The sequence below is a fragment of the Melozone crissalis genome, unplaced genomic scaffold (assembly GCF_028551555.1).
Source record: "Melozone crissalis strain CALT ecotype California unplaced genomic scaffold, PUWL_Pcris_2 ptg000042l_1, whole genome shotgun sequence".
Classification (NCBI taxonomy): domain Eukaryota; kingdom Metazoa; phylum Chordata; class Aves; order Passeriformes; family Passerellidae; genus Melozone; species Melozone crissalis.
In genome coordinates this window covers 46,692,729-46,707,274 of record NW_026535820.1, presented here as the reverse complement: position 1 = coordinate 46,707,274, position 14,546 = coordinate 46,692,729, and the positions used below count along the sequence as shown (strand labels likewise).

Here is a 14,546-nt window from a genome sequence, read left to right as displayed (position 1 = left end):
ATGTTCCATTTTAAGCTAAGTTTTAGTCAGACAAGCCAATTAATGTGAATGAGCTTTTCTTTAATAGGCCTAGATTTAAGTAGCTCTTTTTTTGTTTGCTCAATCAGAACCTAAGACATGATCCTACTGATTAACCTAGATTCTCCTTCCCCTTCTGTTTCTGAGGATTTGCTGGTGTTGTGTCTTGAACATTAAATCTCTGCTTATCTACCTGTTTATACATTCCTGTGAAGTAGTCAGGACAAGAATGAAAGCTAAAATTTTCACAAGCGTGAAATAAACTTGCATATACAAAGTCTATGGCCATCCGTGGGATTAGTATATTTAACACAGTTTGCTATTTAAGTTTTAAACTAGTTTGTGAAAATTGTCCACTGTGTGAAACTCAAATGAATCTTAAGACCATTAGTAAGGTCTGACTTTGTTTAATTTAAAAACAACTTTTCTAGAATAACATAGAACTTTTTAAGGAAGAACTGAGGTGACATATCTAGGAAAGAAAAAAAAAAAAGAGTAACACAAAAGTTATAAAAGCCTACCTTGCTGGAATGAGGAACTGTCTCTCTGCCTCAGAAAAGAAGCTTAGGAAAAACAGTAAAAAGCAATCTGAAATAAAAATAAGTCTTTCTGCTCTGAAAAGATGAGTAAGAATGAACATGATTTTGTGTGTTTTAGTATTAGCACAAAACTAATTTCTTAAAGATTAATATAACAGCATTAATTAATTAATATAATGAAATAGTATGTGTTCATAGACACTGTTACATGAATAAAAATTGAGAGTTGAATTTTTTGTTGTTGTTTTGGTGTCATCCTGTCTTCCTGAGAATAAAAGTTGTGACGATATGCATAGATGTTAGAAAAAACAAGGTATCAAATAGTCAGACAAACACAAGAAAATGTCACTGTCTTTCTTATGTCAATATTGACTTCCACTGATAACTGAACATTGTTATTTAACAAGTACACTGTCATTTTTATAGTTATTTTTACCTGTTTTACAAATACCATGTTGTCTAATGCACAGTTTCTTAAGACAGAGAAGGCATTCCATTCATTCTGCTTATGGATCCCCTCCACTTAAAGAAAGAAAAAAAAAAATTCATATATGTATACAATACAAACCAGCATGCATACAAGACAATTTTCACTTTCTGACAGAAAAAATGCAAGATTTAAGAACCAAAGACTGGGCCAGGTTGGAATGAAGCACAGTGGGTTGTCTGGTCCAGCCTCCCAGCTCAAGCAATGTCATCCTGGAGAACATTGCACAGGATTTTCTCCAGATGGTTCTTGAATATCTCCAGGGAGGGAGAGTACACAGACTCCTCAGCAATTCATTCCAGTGCTTGGTCACCCTCAAAAAAAGAAGTTCTTCTTGATAGTGCCTATAAACAGTTTTTATGATTGAGGTTTTTGGTTGTGGAGTTTTCTTTTTTTTTTCTTTTTTTTTTTCGTGTCCATAGCTTTGAGTACTGGAAATGGAAAACTGGGCAAAAATTAATTAATCAGGGAAGATTTATTTCTAAAGTGAAACAGACCAGTGCAACTCCTGAAAGATGGAAGCTTGTAGTAATTTTGTTCACATAGGTACACACCTGTACGACATGCATATCTAGTGGAGACATCAGAGTAGTGAAGTTGTGTGGTTAACAGATTCTAGTATGTTTGGCCGAAGAAATTTCACAGGAGCAATCACAGACTTAAGGACATCTGAGTTAAAGTGTTATGTGATAACCAGGGCCTATAATTACCTTTTCATTATTTGCCTTAGTTTTTCTACAAGTACACTGAAGCTCAGTCTCTTTGGTAGCATTACCTAGATAGTCTCAGCTTTAGAGAGTCATACTCAGATAGTCATCTGGGCAGTGTGGACTTTGCAAGACTTGACTGTCCAAAAGAGCCCCCATATGCTTCTGGGATGACCTGTGGAATTCATCTGCTTCTCTCACAGGTCTCTGTGAAATTAAGCCATTCCTCTTGGCTCTGTCTCTGACTTATCTGTTGCCTCTTTTTTTGCCATATTTGCTGTTTTCTGAATACTTATTCAGTTAGCCTAACCCAGACAACAAATTCCTCTGCAGTTAAACAGTTGTGTGCAGCCTAGAAACCCAAAAAAAATACTGTACATTATGTATTATTAAGATTTCTGTAACAAGATTTTTATTAATAGTGTACATGATTTTGAGAAGTTTAAAGGGCAGTGCTGAAGTGCTAGCAAAGAACAAGAGGTAAACGCCTTTTACTGCTTCTGAAGCCTCAAACATCTGCATCAGATCACTCTTCCATCTATTTTTTGCTAGTCAATGGGATGCTACCATAGTGCTCAGAGGAGCTCTTGCTATTCATTTTTGAGAAATAATTTGTTAAGACAAACAGTACATGTGGACTGTACAGAAGTGGGTTATTGCAAGTTCTTTCTATTTAAACTAAGTAATTTTCATCAGTGTCTCATGTATTTGCTTTGTTCCCTGATTGGCGACCTGACCTTAATATATGAGAGGAATGAGTCAAGAAATCAGTGAGATCTTTTTCTGCTAGCAAGTTCCTTGGGAAGAGAAATAGCACATATGAAAAGCCTCTGCTGCTTTGGGAATAAAATGGGACCTTTGCACTGCCTTGCATGCCTGTATTACCCTTGACTAGTACATGGACCTCAGATATAAATGTAGATAGTTTCCTCTCTGGCTGAGGAACAGAGAGATACATGAGTCAGATTAATGAATCATCTCTCTGTGTTTCACAGTTGTTCCTTTCACAGCAGGTAATGGCTAGCATGACTGTGTGTGCAATTATATTTACAGAAACAGTGGCTGGATTTTATCTGACTAATTGTGTTGTTACTGTGTTGTGCTTCTGACAGTCACTCTCTGTGCAAATCATTTGGGTCGAGTTGCAAAAATATTTCTTCAGTCATTGGTTATGCCATTTCATTTCTTTTATCCTGTAGTTTCCATATCCCTGTTTATGATAAGCAAAACAATTTTTATGCCAACTGAGGATGGTACTGCATCCCTTAATCTTGTTTTAATGTCATGTTTAGATTATCTGTTCATTATAGCCTGTGTACATGCAGTGCTCATTATCTGCCTGTGTACATGCAGTGCTCTTTGCAGATTAAGAACTTTTACAAACTTGTTTGCAAACTTTTCAAATCCATTTTTGTTCAAGAAAGATCTATTTCGTAACTCATTTAACTCTCTTTCGTAAAATGTCTTTGGTCATCAAGGCGCCAAATCCATGGATTTTTAGTAGTGTTTAATAATTTCCTGTACCTATTTATGAATATAAGAATGCTTTTTAATAGCCATCTTCAATATGTTTTTTCAAAAATAAAGGAGTCATAAATAATCTCTAGAGTTAACCACTCACATTTAGTGTAAAAGACAGCATAGCAGAGCACAGCTCATCTTGCTCCAAAGCAAGTCTTGCATCATCTAACCAAAGTATCAATTATATAAACTTAAACTTTTAAAAATCCTACTATGACAACACAACTTTGATTGCATAGTCGTTCTGATATATTTTCAGCAGGTAAGGATCTTATGTGACCCATCTGTTTGGGCCTGGCAATGATAAACCTGCTTCTAACGAAAATTTCAAGGGCTGATAGTGTTTTGTTATGGAGCATGGATTGTTTGTATATAAAAATGTAATATTTTTGTATACAAAAAACACTAGAACCCCCCCTCCCCACAACTTATAAAAAAATTTTATTCCTGTTATTGAAGAAAGCAAAACCATTTTTCTTTTAATAACATTTTTTGAAATATTTAGAGAGTTTTGTGGTTTGTTCCTTCCTTGTGTTTGTAGTTTTCTTTTGGTTTTTAATTGTTGTATTATATTGGGAGTCAGTGTGCCTAGAATCCTTTATTTGGACTATTTAGAATGAATCTCCTTGGCCATGTAAGGTGCTGGATTAGTCACCTAGTGTAACGTGGCTGGTTTTCATTTTTGTGAGTGGTGCTTCAGTTAATGCTATCCATTAAGAAATCCATTAAAGCTTGTGTTTAGTGATAAGCTATGCACAGTCCCAGAAGAAAGTACCCTGATCATGACTCCACATTTATTGTTACAAATTTGTTGAACTCCTATTAAATCTGCTATTTTAAGACATTGGTAAACAACAGTCTTGACTGTCTTATTTTTCAAAAAAGGAATGATAAATCAGATGTTAGCCCAGTAAATATTCAGGAGTTTTTTTCCCAACATAAAAACCTTCCGAATATGGGATTTTTTTTTTTTTTTGGTGACTATTTATCTTCTAAGCCTCTTTTGGCTTTTCACACTTCATTCATCTTCATGATACAGCTAGGTAGGATTCCAGTGGGTTTTCTTTCCCAGTGAAGCCCAACTAGATAAAACACATGACTAATCTCCTTTAATCCAGGCGGGAAGGTGTTTGGCCAGAACTGCTTGCACTGGTTCAGCATTTCTGCGCTCTTTTAATTGCAAGTGCTGCTAGGCTTTCCTTAAAATTCTCTTCATAACAAAATTGGAGCTACAGTTCATGCTTCCTTCTCTAAGGAATGTGATACTACTTCTACTACTAATTGTAGAATCATGGAGTATCTCGAGTTTGAAGGGACCAAAAAGGACCACCAAACTCCAGTTCCTGGCGCTGCACAGGACATCCCCAGGTGTCACACCATGTGCCTGAGAGCATGGTCCAAATATTTTTGGAACTCTGACAGGCTTGATGCTGTGACCACTTCTCTGGGAAGGCTGTTCCAGTGCCCAACCATCCCTCAGGTGGTTGTGACCTTCCTTGACAAGTACACATCATTTTCTCAGGTCACTGATCAGCAGAGAGAAGAGATCAGTGTCTGCCCCTCTGCTTCCCCTTGTGAGGAAGTTGTAGACAGTAATGAGGTTGCAAAAGCTCTTATTCATATGATGTCTATTTTCTTTTGTGACCCCAGCTTTAACTGATGCAACCTGTTCCAGCCAACCAGGTAAGTTTTTAATGCTTAGTAAATTAACAGGCAGTCTAGACTCTGAAAAGTGTAATTATTTCTAATACTTGAGATAAAAATAAAAGAAAAAGAAAATTAACTTTTATCTAGGACTTAAACCAATTCTGGTTGATTGCTAGGGCTGCAGCTAGGATTTTAAAGTAAAGTTTGAAATTTTCTATTTCACCTTGACAAAGTAGAACTTAAAAAAAATCCAACAACAAAAACACCCTAGAAAATTCAGGGTGTTAATGCTTGAATGGAAAGTCATCTCTGGTCTTATCTTCTTCATTTTTTAGTCTCAAGATATTATTAACACAATATAATATTTTTACAAAGGAAAACATCTGACTAACGTTATGTGCTAGAAAGAAAGAAGAATCCGTACTTGTGCTGGGTTAGAGGTTTAGGTACAAGCTGTCTAAAACCAAACAGTGCAAATATGAACAAATCCACTATCTTTCAATTAAACCTCTGAAAACTAGTGAAATAATTATAAGCTAATTACTTATTCAGCAGTTGATAATCCAAAAAGATGGCTAAGATTTATTTTCTGTGGTCTTTACGGAATAGTAATATATCAGTTTCTGTCACTTCAAAGCTACTGGAGCTGAGTCACTAAACAAGAAATATTAATTTAGAAAAAAATAATTATCAATAAACCTTATGTAATATGTAACTGAAGGTAAAAGGAATATTTGAAAATAGTATATGCCTCAAATGGAAGAAAAATTGGAAAGTGAAAAAGAGAAAGGCTTTACGCTTGAAAAAATAGCCTGGATTATGAACACTTCTGGAAGAAATCCTAGGTGCTACAACCTGTAGAATTTATGGAGTCTTCTGACATTTTCTCCATGGAGCTCCAAGGCAGTAAGAGGAATGGAGTCTCATAAGTGTGGATTATTTGATGTGTATATGTCAGTCAGGATGGTGTTGAAAATTCCATCACACTTTGCTATCTGAAATAATTTAAAACAACTTAATGATGACTCTGCAGCTAAATTCTACTGTTACCTTTAAAAAATCCCATGGGCAGAGAAACTTATTTTTACCTTTGCAGTGACTATTTTTTGGTATCTAATTACAACATTAGGGCATGTAAAACCCACATCTGTAATGCCAAATTGTCTTTCTGTTATGTAAACTTCTTTTCAGAGGACCAGCTAGCTTGCCTACCCATGAGAAAGATTTCTCTGTTGTTTTGGTTTTGCTGTTTTAGAATGCCAAAAAATATGTGATTTGCCTTTAATAGCATTTCAGGATATGTCTGCTGTTTGTTGTTTCTTCCTGAGCTTTAGGTATAAGTGTTTCTTTCCTTGTAGGTAGATAGGAGATAATGGGTAAGAAAAAAAACAAAAAGGAGGGCATTTCTTTTCCTCTTCTTGATTTTCATTTGGGCAATGTCAGCAAGAGTCATGTACTCATCTAAGTAATTAATTTTGTATAATGTGTTTCTCTGATTGTAAATTGAATCTAAGAATATCCCAGCTTTTTGCACATACTGCATAACAACTTGTAGTCATTAAGCCTCTACAGTTGTTCTTATACTATTTTATTTCTTCATATGGTATATATTTTTTAATTTTTTTATATCAAATGTGTTAGCAGTTGCCTTAATCTGTGAATTATATGCGAAAATGTGAAAGTTATAAGAGCTTTTTGGGTATGCAATATAAAAATGGTAGGGAAAAATATACTAGCTTTCTATTTCCCTTGCCATTTTCAGCATACCATTTCCAGAAATCCATATTCCTTGTGGAATTTTGTTCCATAATTTTTGTTCCCAATTCATATTTCCTTTATTCAACTGTCTTTCTCTTGAACTGCATTAAATATATTTCTTACATTTCATAAACACTGTACTGTTGGATTTTTTACATCTTCTCTTACAGCTTCAGCTGTTTCCACTTGAACTTTCCAATCTGCGTCTCTGTCTTGATTTGTTTTCCAGTGATTTCTCAGTGTCTCTTTTATATCTTATTTTTTCTCATGCTGTTTTCTTTTTTTATAATGTTGGATTGTTTGTTTTTTGGCTTGTTTTTTTTTTTTTTTCTATTCCCCTATCCACTCTTTTGTTCACACAAGAGAATTTCTGTTGCCATATATGAAAGAACAGTTTTTATTTTTCATGGAGGTGCCTTTATTGTTTTTTTTATTTTGGTTGTTGTTTCTATTTATTTTGTACAGGGGAGTTTATGTAGAATAATTTAATAGGTAAATTAATAGTTGGTATTAGATTACTACAGACATTTTTTGGGTTTTTACTGATAGATATGTTCTTTATCAAATGCTGTGTGTAACTGTGAAAAAGTGGTACAAGAAATAACCCCCCTCAACACTGTACAGCCATCAGCTAGAATTGGTGGCTTAAAGAGTTGAGGAGACGGGCATTCAATGCTTTTTTCTTTATATTTCTTTAGGAAACTGATCAATTTCCAGAGTGATAAAGACTATGTTTCAGAATAGTAATATACCTACAAATAAATTTAGCAATAATTTAGGAGTTTGATATCTCATGCAATTATCTTACCAATTAATGGAAATTTCCTTACACTATTGAAATAAAAAGGGAGTCCAGTTTCCCATTTCTAGAAGGTCTGCCAATATAGAACTATAGTTAAAACATTTTTTGGTTATTGGAATCACTATTTAAGTATTTCAAGAGCATTTTCTTAATTAGTTTTCTTAGTTTTCAGTCTCATACACATAGGTGCAACTAAAACAACAAAAAGGCAAAATAGTCACATGTAATACAGTTTTAAATGCATTCCAAAACAGTTTTGTCACTACTTCTTTTAGATTGACTAGCATGTGCAGAAGACAGACAATTCTATATTGTCTCTCTATTACCTAGGCTGAGAAGAACTTGGTGCTTCAGTTTATTGTGTAACTTCCCATAGCTCAGCTCTACCAGCCTTGGAAATAGAGAATGGAGATCAACTACAGATGAACAACTTTCCTTCATCTACCTAGAAATGTCACTGTTTTTTCTGCCAGCTACCTGAGGTCTTCAGGAGTACTGTATGTTCTCTTGGCAATCTATCAAACTCTTATTCAAAGGATGTAACAAAAAAATCACATTCAATTTTCCTTTCTGACCCTAGTGCATTATTCTGCCTTTGATCTCCAGGTGAATACACCATTGTTTCTTCCATGCTGAAGGATAAAATATTGGCAATAGGCAATAAACACAGGCAGTCCAGGACGTAAGATTTTTTTTGGGGTGTTTAAATATAAATGATAGCGATTTGAAACTGCTCAGATTTTGATAGTCAATTTTTTTTTTTTTTCTGATAGGAGGAGATTTACAGGGCAGAGGGCATAGAGAGAAGTCAGAAAGCATATAAACAATTTTAATTATTACAAGCTCCATAGCTAATTGCCACTCGGTCACCATGGAACTTAAAAGGGATGTATAAAAAATAAGTGGAATTGTGCTAAATGTGCATCTGCAAAACTCGATCATTCAGAAGAATTCAAATGGGATTCAATTTGATGGAAGACAGAGGACACTGAGATTCAGGGCAAGATCCATTACAAAAGATGCATCTCCTTGTGGTGGTGAAATATACACATTTTGCATCACTGTGCTCCTGTTAGTTTACTGGGAATTCATTATAGGGTCTTACACTAAGCAGTAACTACTGTGCTGTAATCATTTCCAGCAATGTTGTTGGAACTTTCCCATCTCACCTTATTTGATTATTTTAATTTTAACTCACTCTGACAGTCTCTTGAGCTACACAACTCATTTTCATGAGGGCTCCCAGGAGATTGCTATAACACAAGTCTACTGTGCAGCTGCATGAATCTTTATAACAAAAGTCATAAATCAAGACACTGACTCTGAAGCTGCAGACAAGAGCAATGAGCAGGCAGCATCCTAGTATGTTAGCTTCAATTCAAAGGATTTCAGAAAGTTCATTTCTTTTTTTTTTCTCCTCTGTTTTTCTTCTGTTTCTTGCCTAGTCTTTGCTTTTCTGTCTCCTCTGTGTTAACTGTGTGAGCTGTTTCCGTCTGAACTTTCCCCTGCAGACACACTCTGCTGTCTTCAAGGTAGATTTGAGGTTTCTTTTGGGGTGGGTGTCAGGTCTTTATTAAATGCTTATTCTAGACCTTTAGTAGGAGAAAATAACGTCTTTTCTGTCTATTTCTAATGTACAGTGGTCTTGAAGTATTCTTCCATTGTTCTGATAAGGAATTGTTTCCAGCTAAGAGGTTTGGGATTCCATTATTATTATGGACTTGAGAGAAACATAAGTTCAAAAAAAATTTCAGCCAAAAGACAACTAATAAATTTTCTTCCACTGCAGTATTTTTTCTGTCTGATTTCTAAATTCTTTTTTGGTTCTTCTTTAGGGATTTTGAATTTATTCTGTTGGGTTCCTATGAAACCTAGAAAGAAAATTAGTTTAATTTTGTTTCTGTTTATGTAGTTTATGTTTATGTTTATGTAGCTTTATGATACTCAAAGAAGACCAATATAGGAAGAGTCCAATTTTTGTAGTTTCAATTGCATGTTTTCAGACTCCTGATGGACTGACTGATATGGAGACAATCTTTGACATCATCAGATAACTGAACAAATGGTTACTTTAATGTAACTGTTTCTCTAAGGTTGAAGAAATATTTTACTTTCAAGGTACTTGGCTTTAAGCACTACATCAACTTCCACATATATTCACATTTTATTATTGTAATAAAAGAGGTTACATTTTCCTTTTTGAGGCTGAGAAAATATTGCCAATATACTGAGAATACTGATATCAAAACAACATGAAATTCCTGTCAGTATGACATAATTTTATGATGTCCTAGATGATGTTGGTTTGAATTTATATAAAGCACAAGGTGTGCTTTATATAAAATGTGTAAAAATGCACATTTTGACTGAAGCTTCCTGTCAGTATGCTGTAGTATTGACTCAGAATTTTAAAAGCCCATTTTGGTGGCATTCTTTCAAAACCCATTATAGACTAGATATTTTTCATCAAGCTGGATATCTGTGTGGTGTATAGAACATCAAAAACTCATGTGAAATGATTTAGCGATCACTATTTAATGACACTGTAGCAGTGATTTTGTTCTACTGCCAGACCAGGTCAATGATTTGTAGGTAAAAGCCAAAGCAACTGTTCTGAATCATCCAGGTTTTAATTAGGAGTGTTTTCACAGCTTGTGGGAGTCATGCTGTCTTACTGTATTTTAACATAAAAATCAGGAAATACTTTTACAGGAAGCATTGAAATGAAATTTTAGTTCCAATGGCAGTCTTTGACTGAGTGCTTAGTACAACTTTGAGTGTAATCTAAGGTCAGAAACTAAAAATTGCTGGTTTTAATGATGAGTAAGTGTCTTTCTTTCCTTTTCATATTAGATAGAAAATGGTCGGCCGTGGAACTCTATTGTGAAGACCTCAGAAGAAATATCAATTTTTCCAGTCAGCTTTTCATAATGTAAATATAATTTGAGCTTTCCCAAATGGGCAGCTAAACCATGAACAAGCAGAAAAACCTAATTTGGACTGTATTTCTGAAGCAGACTTCGCCTTCACTCTCGGGAACTTATTGAAGGATTACAGCTTAAAAGGACAAGAGAAAGAAAACCTTGAACAGGAATCTTATCCTACAATGAGAATTACAAGTACATCTTGTATCTGCCCAGTCCTAGTTTGTCTCTGTTTTGTACAGAGGTGTTGTGGAGCTGCTCACCATGGCTCCATCAAGGTGACCAGAAATCAAACCAAACACATAGAAGGCGAAACAGAAGTGCATCATCGTCCAAAGCGTGGATGGGTGTGGAATCAGTTCTTTGTTTTAGAAGAACACATGGGACCAGATCCTCAGTATGTAGGAAAGGTAAGGTGGTTGTTCTCCTTTGGTTTTGGTTTGTTATTTTCCCATTCCCAGAAATGTGGCACTGATAAGAGGCAGATCATTTATGTCCTTAGATGGCACCTCTTCTTTTGAGGGAAGACACCTCTTGGATTGCCACATAGATTTACAGTGAACTTGCCAGTTACCTGTGAATACTTTGTTTATTATCAAAAGGATAAATAAAAGTATATAGGATGAAGACTCTAAAATATGATAAAATAGTTTTTATTCTGAGCTCAGCTAAACAGAGTGTGTGCAATTGATCCTGTTACATCAATTTCCAGAATCCTAAATGCATGGGGTCACTGCTAATGGCTTTTCCAGATTATTTCAGAATTGTTTCCAGTTCTGCTTCAGGGAATATTACAAATTCAGTCTAAGCTCCATAGGGTATTCATTCCACTCTGAGTGTGGAAAAGGTCTCCAAAAGGAAATCCTCTGTGGCTTTTTTCATACTAGGAGATACAAGGTGTGTTACTTAGAGTTCCTCAAAAGTCTGTAAGAACAAGCTCTGCATTTATATTCTGATATATAGAGTGAGCTTCACATATAATGTTCAGACTAATGTAATTGAACTGAAGCCTGGGCAGCTGAAGTCTGATCCATCATATGTAATGCTGTCTGTAGAGCTTGGGTTTTAACTTGCATTAAATAACACACAATTCTCTATATAACTGTGACCCATGATATATGACAGAGGAAGTTTTGCTCTCCTTGAAGACTTTCTTGCTGCATTATGACAGAATTTTTTTATTAGATAATCTACATGAGTCTTAATTTCCTTAATGAAATCAGAGAAATACATAGAATATTAGGGGTAAAGTAAGATGGTTAATGGGGAAGAGGGCATGGAAAAAAAAATTCATTTTAGTTTCCCTTGAAATTAGAATTCTGAAAATTATATTGTAGAAAGTGATGCAAGGGAACCAGTAGCCTCTGAAATCACACATATCTGGTAGTGAGGGCTTCCAAATTTGAATAGTATCTTCTGAACTAAAAATAGGAAGTGGAACAACTTTATTTAAGAGTCTGTTAACTCAAAGGCTGAAAAAAATGTTCTGTTATACCAAACTTAGTAAAATATTAAGTATTTCAGAATGCCAAAAATTATTGAGCTATGTGAAGAAAATGTAAACTGAGAAAGGACCTTTCTAAATGGAGGTAATGATTTGCATTGAAAGAGAAGCTTTTAAAAGGGTTAAGGGGATGAGGAGATATGCATTCAGACAGCTTTACACTACTTAACTTTTTCATAAATTATTTTGGAATAGAAAAATATGTTGCAAAAATATTGTTGATGCAAAGCTTTGCAGAAGAATGAAAACATTGTCTGGAAAGAGCTAGATATTTTGAATATGGTTTGGATATAGAAATAAAGAATAAACCTTGGGAATAGAAAACAATGTGATGAATTTCTGTGATTTATTGTAAATCACTAGTGATTTATTGTAACTGAGAGAGGAAGAGAAAGAACTGGTTACCAGATCTAGTGTCAAGTCTTAAAGAAGGTGAATGTAATACTAAGCTGCAAAAGCTGATATATATAAAAAAAGGGATAAAGGGCACTGAAGACACTGTGGAAAATAGTGTTGACCTATATGCGATTCTGGTTACTTTCAGCCAAGAAAAATGATTTATATGTGAAGCTGTACAGAAAGAATTGAACATTATGGGTGGGATAGTATTGGAGAATAAAATATGTTTGTTTAATTATTTCCATAAATAATAGAAGTGGGTACATGATAGTCTATAAATACACCTCCAAATAAAGCACAATGAAAAATAAAAATTATTTAGATTGATTGCAATTTTACTTGAAAAAATAAGGTTTTGGTGACTGTGAGTTAATTTAGAATTCATGTTTAGTAAATTTAGAATGAAAACAAGAATAAATCAGATTCTGAAAGAGGTTACTAACAGGAAAAGAAAAGAAAAAAAAAGCTGAAGGTGTTTCAAGGTACAGCATATTTGTCTTTATGAAAGCATTTATAGACATGATTGCATGCCAGAACAGAAGCCTGGATTCAGTGAGCTAAAGCATGGTCCCTTTCCATTTTATGTTCTCATGAAACTATTATATATTTCCTTTCATCCTCTGACCACTCTATTAATGCCACATTTACAGAGATCAATGAATAGAATTTCTTTCAATCCTTTGTGGTCAAAATGTGACTGCATGCCTTGTTTGAGAACATTTATCCCTCTATACTTACCAGTTTTTCTCCCATTTTCCTCAAATAATTCCCTCTGGTGCTCATAATTTTCTACTGTGAGTATTTCACAACATTAGTAAGCTTGTCTTTGCAAAAGCTTTGGGGAACTTTAAAGCAACTGTACTCTATTTTTCATTTGGTTTGATTATTCTGATGACCTGATTTGAAGAAAAGATCAATTATATTAGCTCAGGCATATACTTTCATTTAAAAAGAAAAAAAAAAAGGAGGGGGGAAGCCTGAACTGAGACTGTCATAATATCAATAGTTACCAAAATTTCAGTAGTGGTCATTTAACACAAAACCCCAGACATTTTAGAAAAATATATTTTTTACTAATTTTGCACTAAATTGTACACACCTGATCAAGTTCTCATTTTACACACCTTTAATTTGACAAGTAATTATGACACAAAGCCCCTCAGTTATAAAGGAAGTCAGTGCCCTTCAATTCCAGATTTCTGTTGGGTGGTAGCATGCTGTCAATTCAGTCAATTATTAATTCTGTAGACTACTCTGCTTCACTGGTGACAGTTCTTCCATTTCAGATCTGTCCTTTCACATATTTCACACCCAGTTTGGGAGTAACATCACAGAAAGCAGAGTCATGATGTACCATGGTGTTATAATGCTCACAGTCATTGTCATGGAAATGCACAGTGAGGACAAGAATAGGGTAGGCCAGCTGTGAAAATGCGAAGCTTTCTCATTCTTACTGTGAAATGATTGTCAAGAGGATGGATTAATTCACTGCCATCATCATAAAAACAGTGTTAGGACAACAAATTATTATTATATTTTAATATAAAGCATCCTCCCATTTCTCAGTCATTTTTTCTTTTCTTGAAGAAAATGTTATTTGGAGAATTCTGTATAAAATTAATCCCTATTAACCATACTCAAGGTTTTTCTAGGAACCTGGTGAGACACAGGTCCTGGAAAGATTAGCTTATTGTAGAAATGGAAAATGATCCTTTTGTAGATATTGTCTGTGGTTCTGAGATTATTGAGGCTGATTCCCTGCTGTTGCACATGGGGTAAGTCTTCAGTGTTTCAAAATATGTTTCACTGATGAAAGAACCCAAAAAAATAGTTTTGTGTTTAAAAAGGTATCTTTAAAGTGTTTAAAACCACAGTGACTTCTTTTACCAAAATTAATAATTATTTGTGGATGGTTTCTGGAAAACTTATGAATGATCAGTGGTATCTGGAAGTGTTAATTCAGAGAAACTATTCATCTGCAGGTGAAAGTATGTGTGTGTGTGTGTCTGTGTGGGTGTGTTTGCGATGCAGAATCTGTGGAAATTTGAGAAAGGAAGATAAAATATCATTGCCTCAGATAAGTAACTTGAATGCATAGACTGAGCTTTCAGTCATATGAGACTTCTTATCTTTTGTGTGTCACTGATGTAAATTTCTAATGAAATAATAGCCATGAGTGCAGAAACGGGCAAGGTTAGTGAATGCACTAGGATCTGACGATGAGTCAGTTACCTACTGCA

The 14,546-nt window shown here is 34.6% G+C and overlaps 1 protein-coding gene across 7 annotated transcripts in view; it reads left to right on the top strand.

The window, feature by feature from the left end:
• CDH18 (cadherin 18) overlaps positions 1 to 14,546 on the top strand; it is a 481,117-nt gene that overhangs the window by 317,110 nt on the left and 149,461 nt on the right. For all 7 annotated transcript variants that reach the window (XM_054284627.1, XM_054284630.1, XM_054284631.1 and 4 more), the window contains one exon: positions 10,333 to 10,813. In XM_054284627.1, the coding sequence (XP_054140602.1) occupies positions 10,586 to 10,813 (228 nt within the window). In that variant the 5' untranslated portion in view covers positions 10,333 to 10,585. The remainder of the gene's footprint in view (positions 1 to 10,332; positions 10,814 to 14,546) is intronic.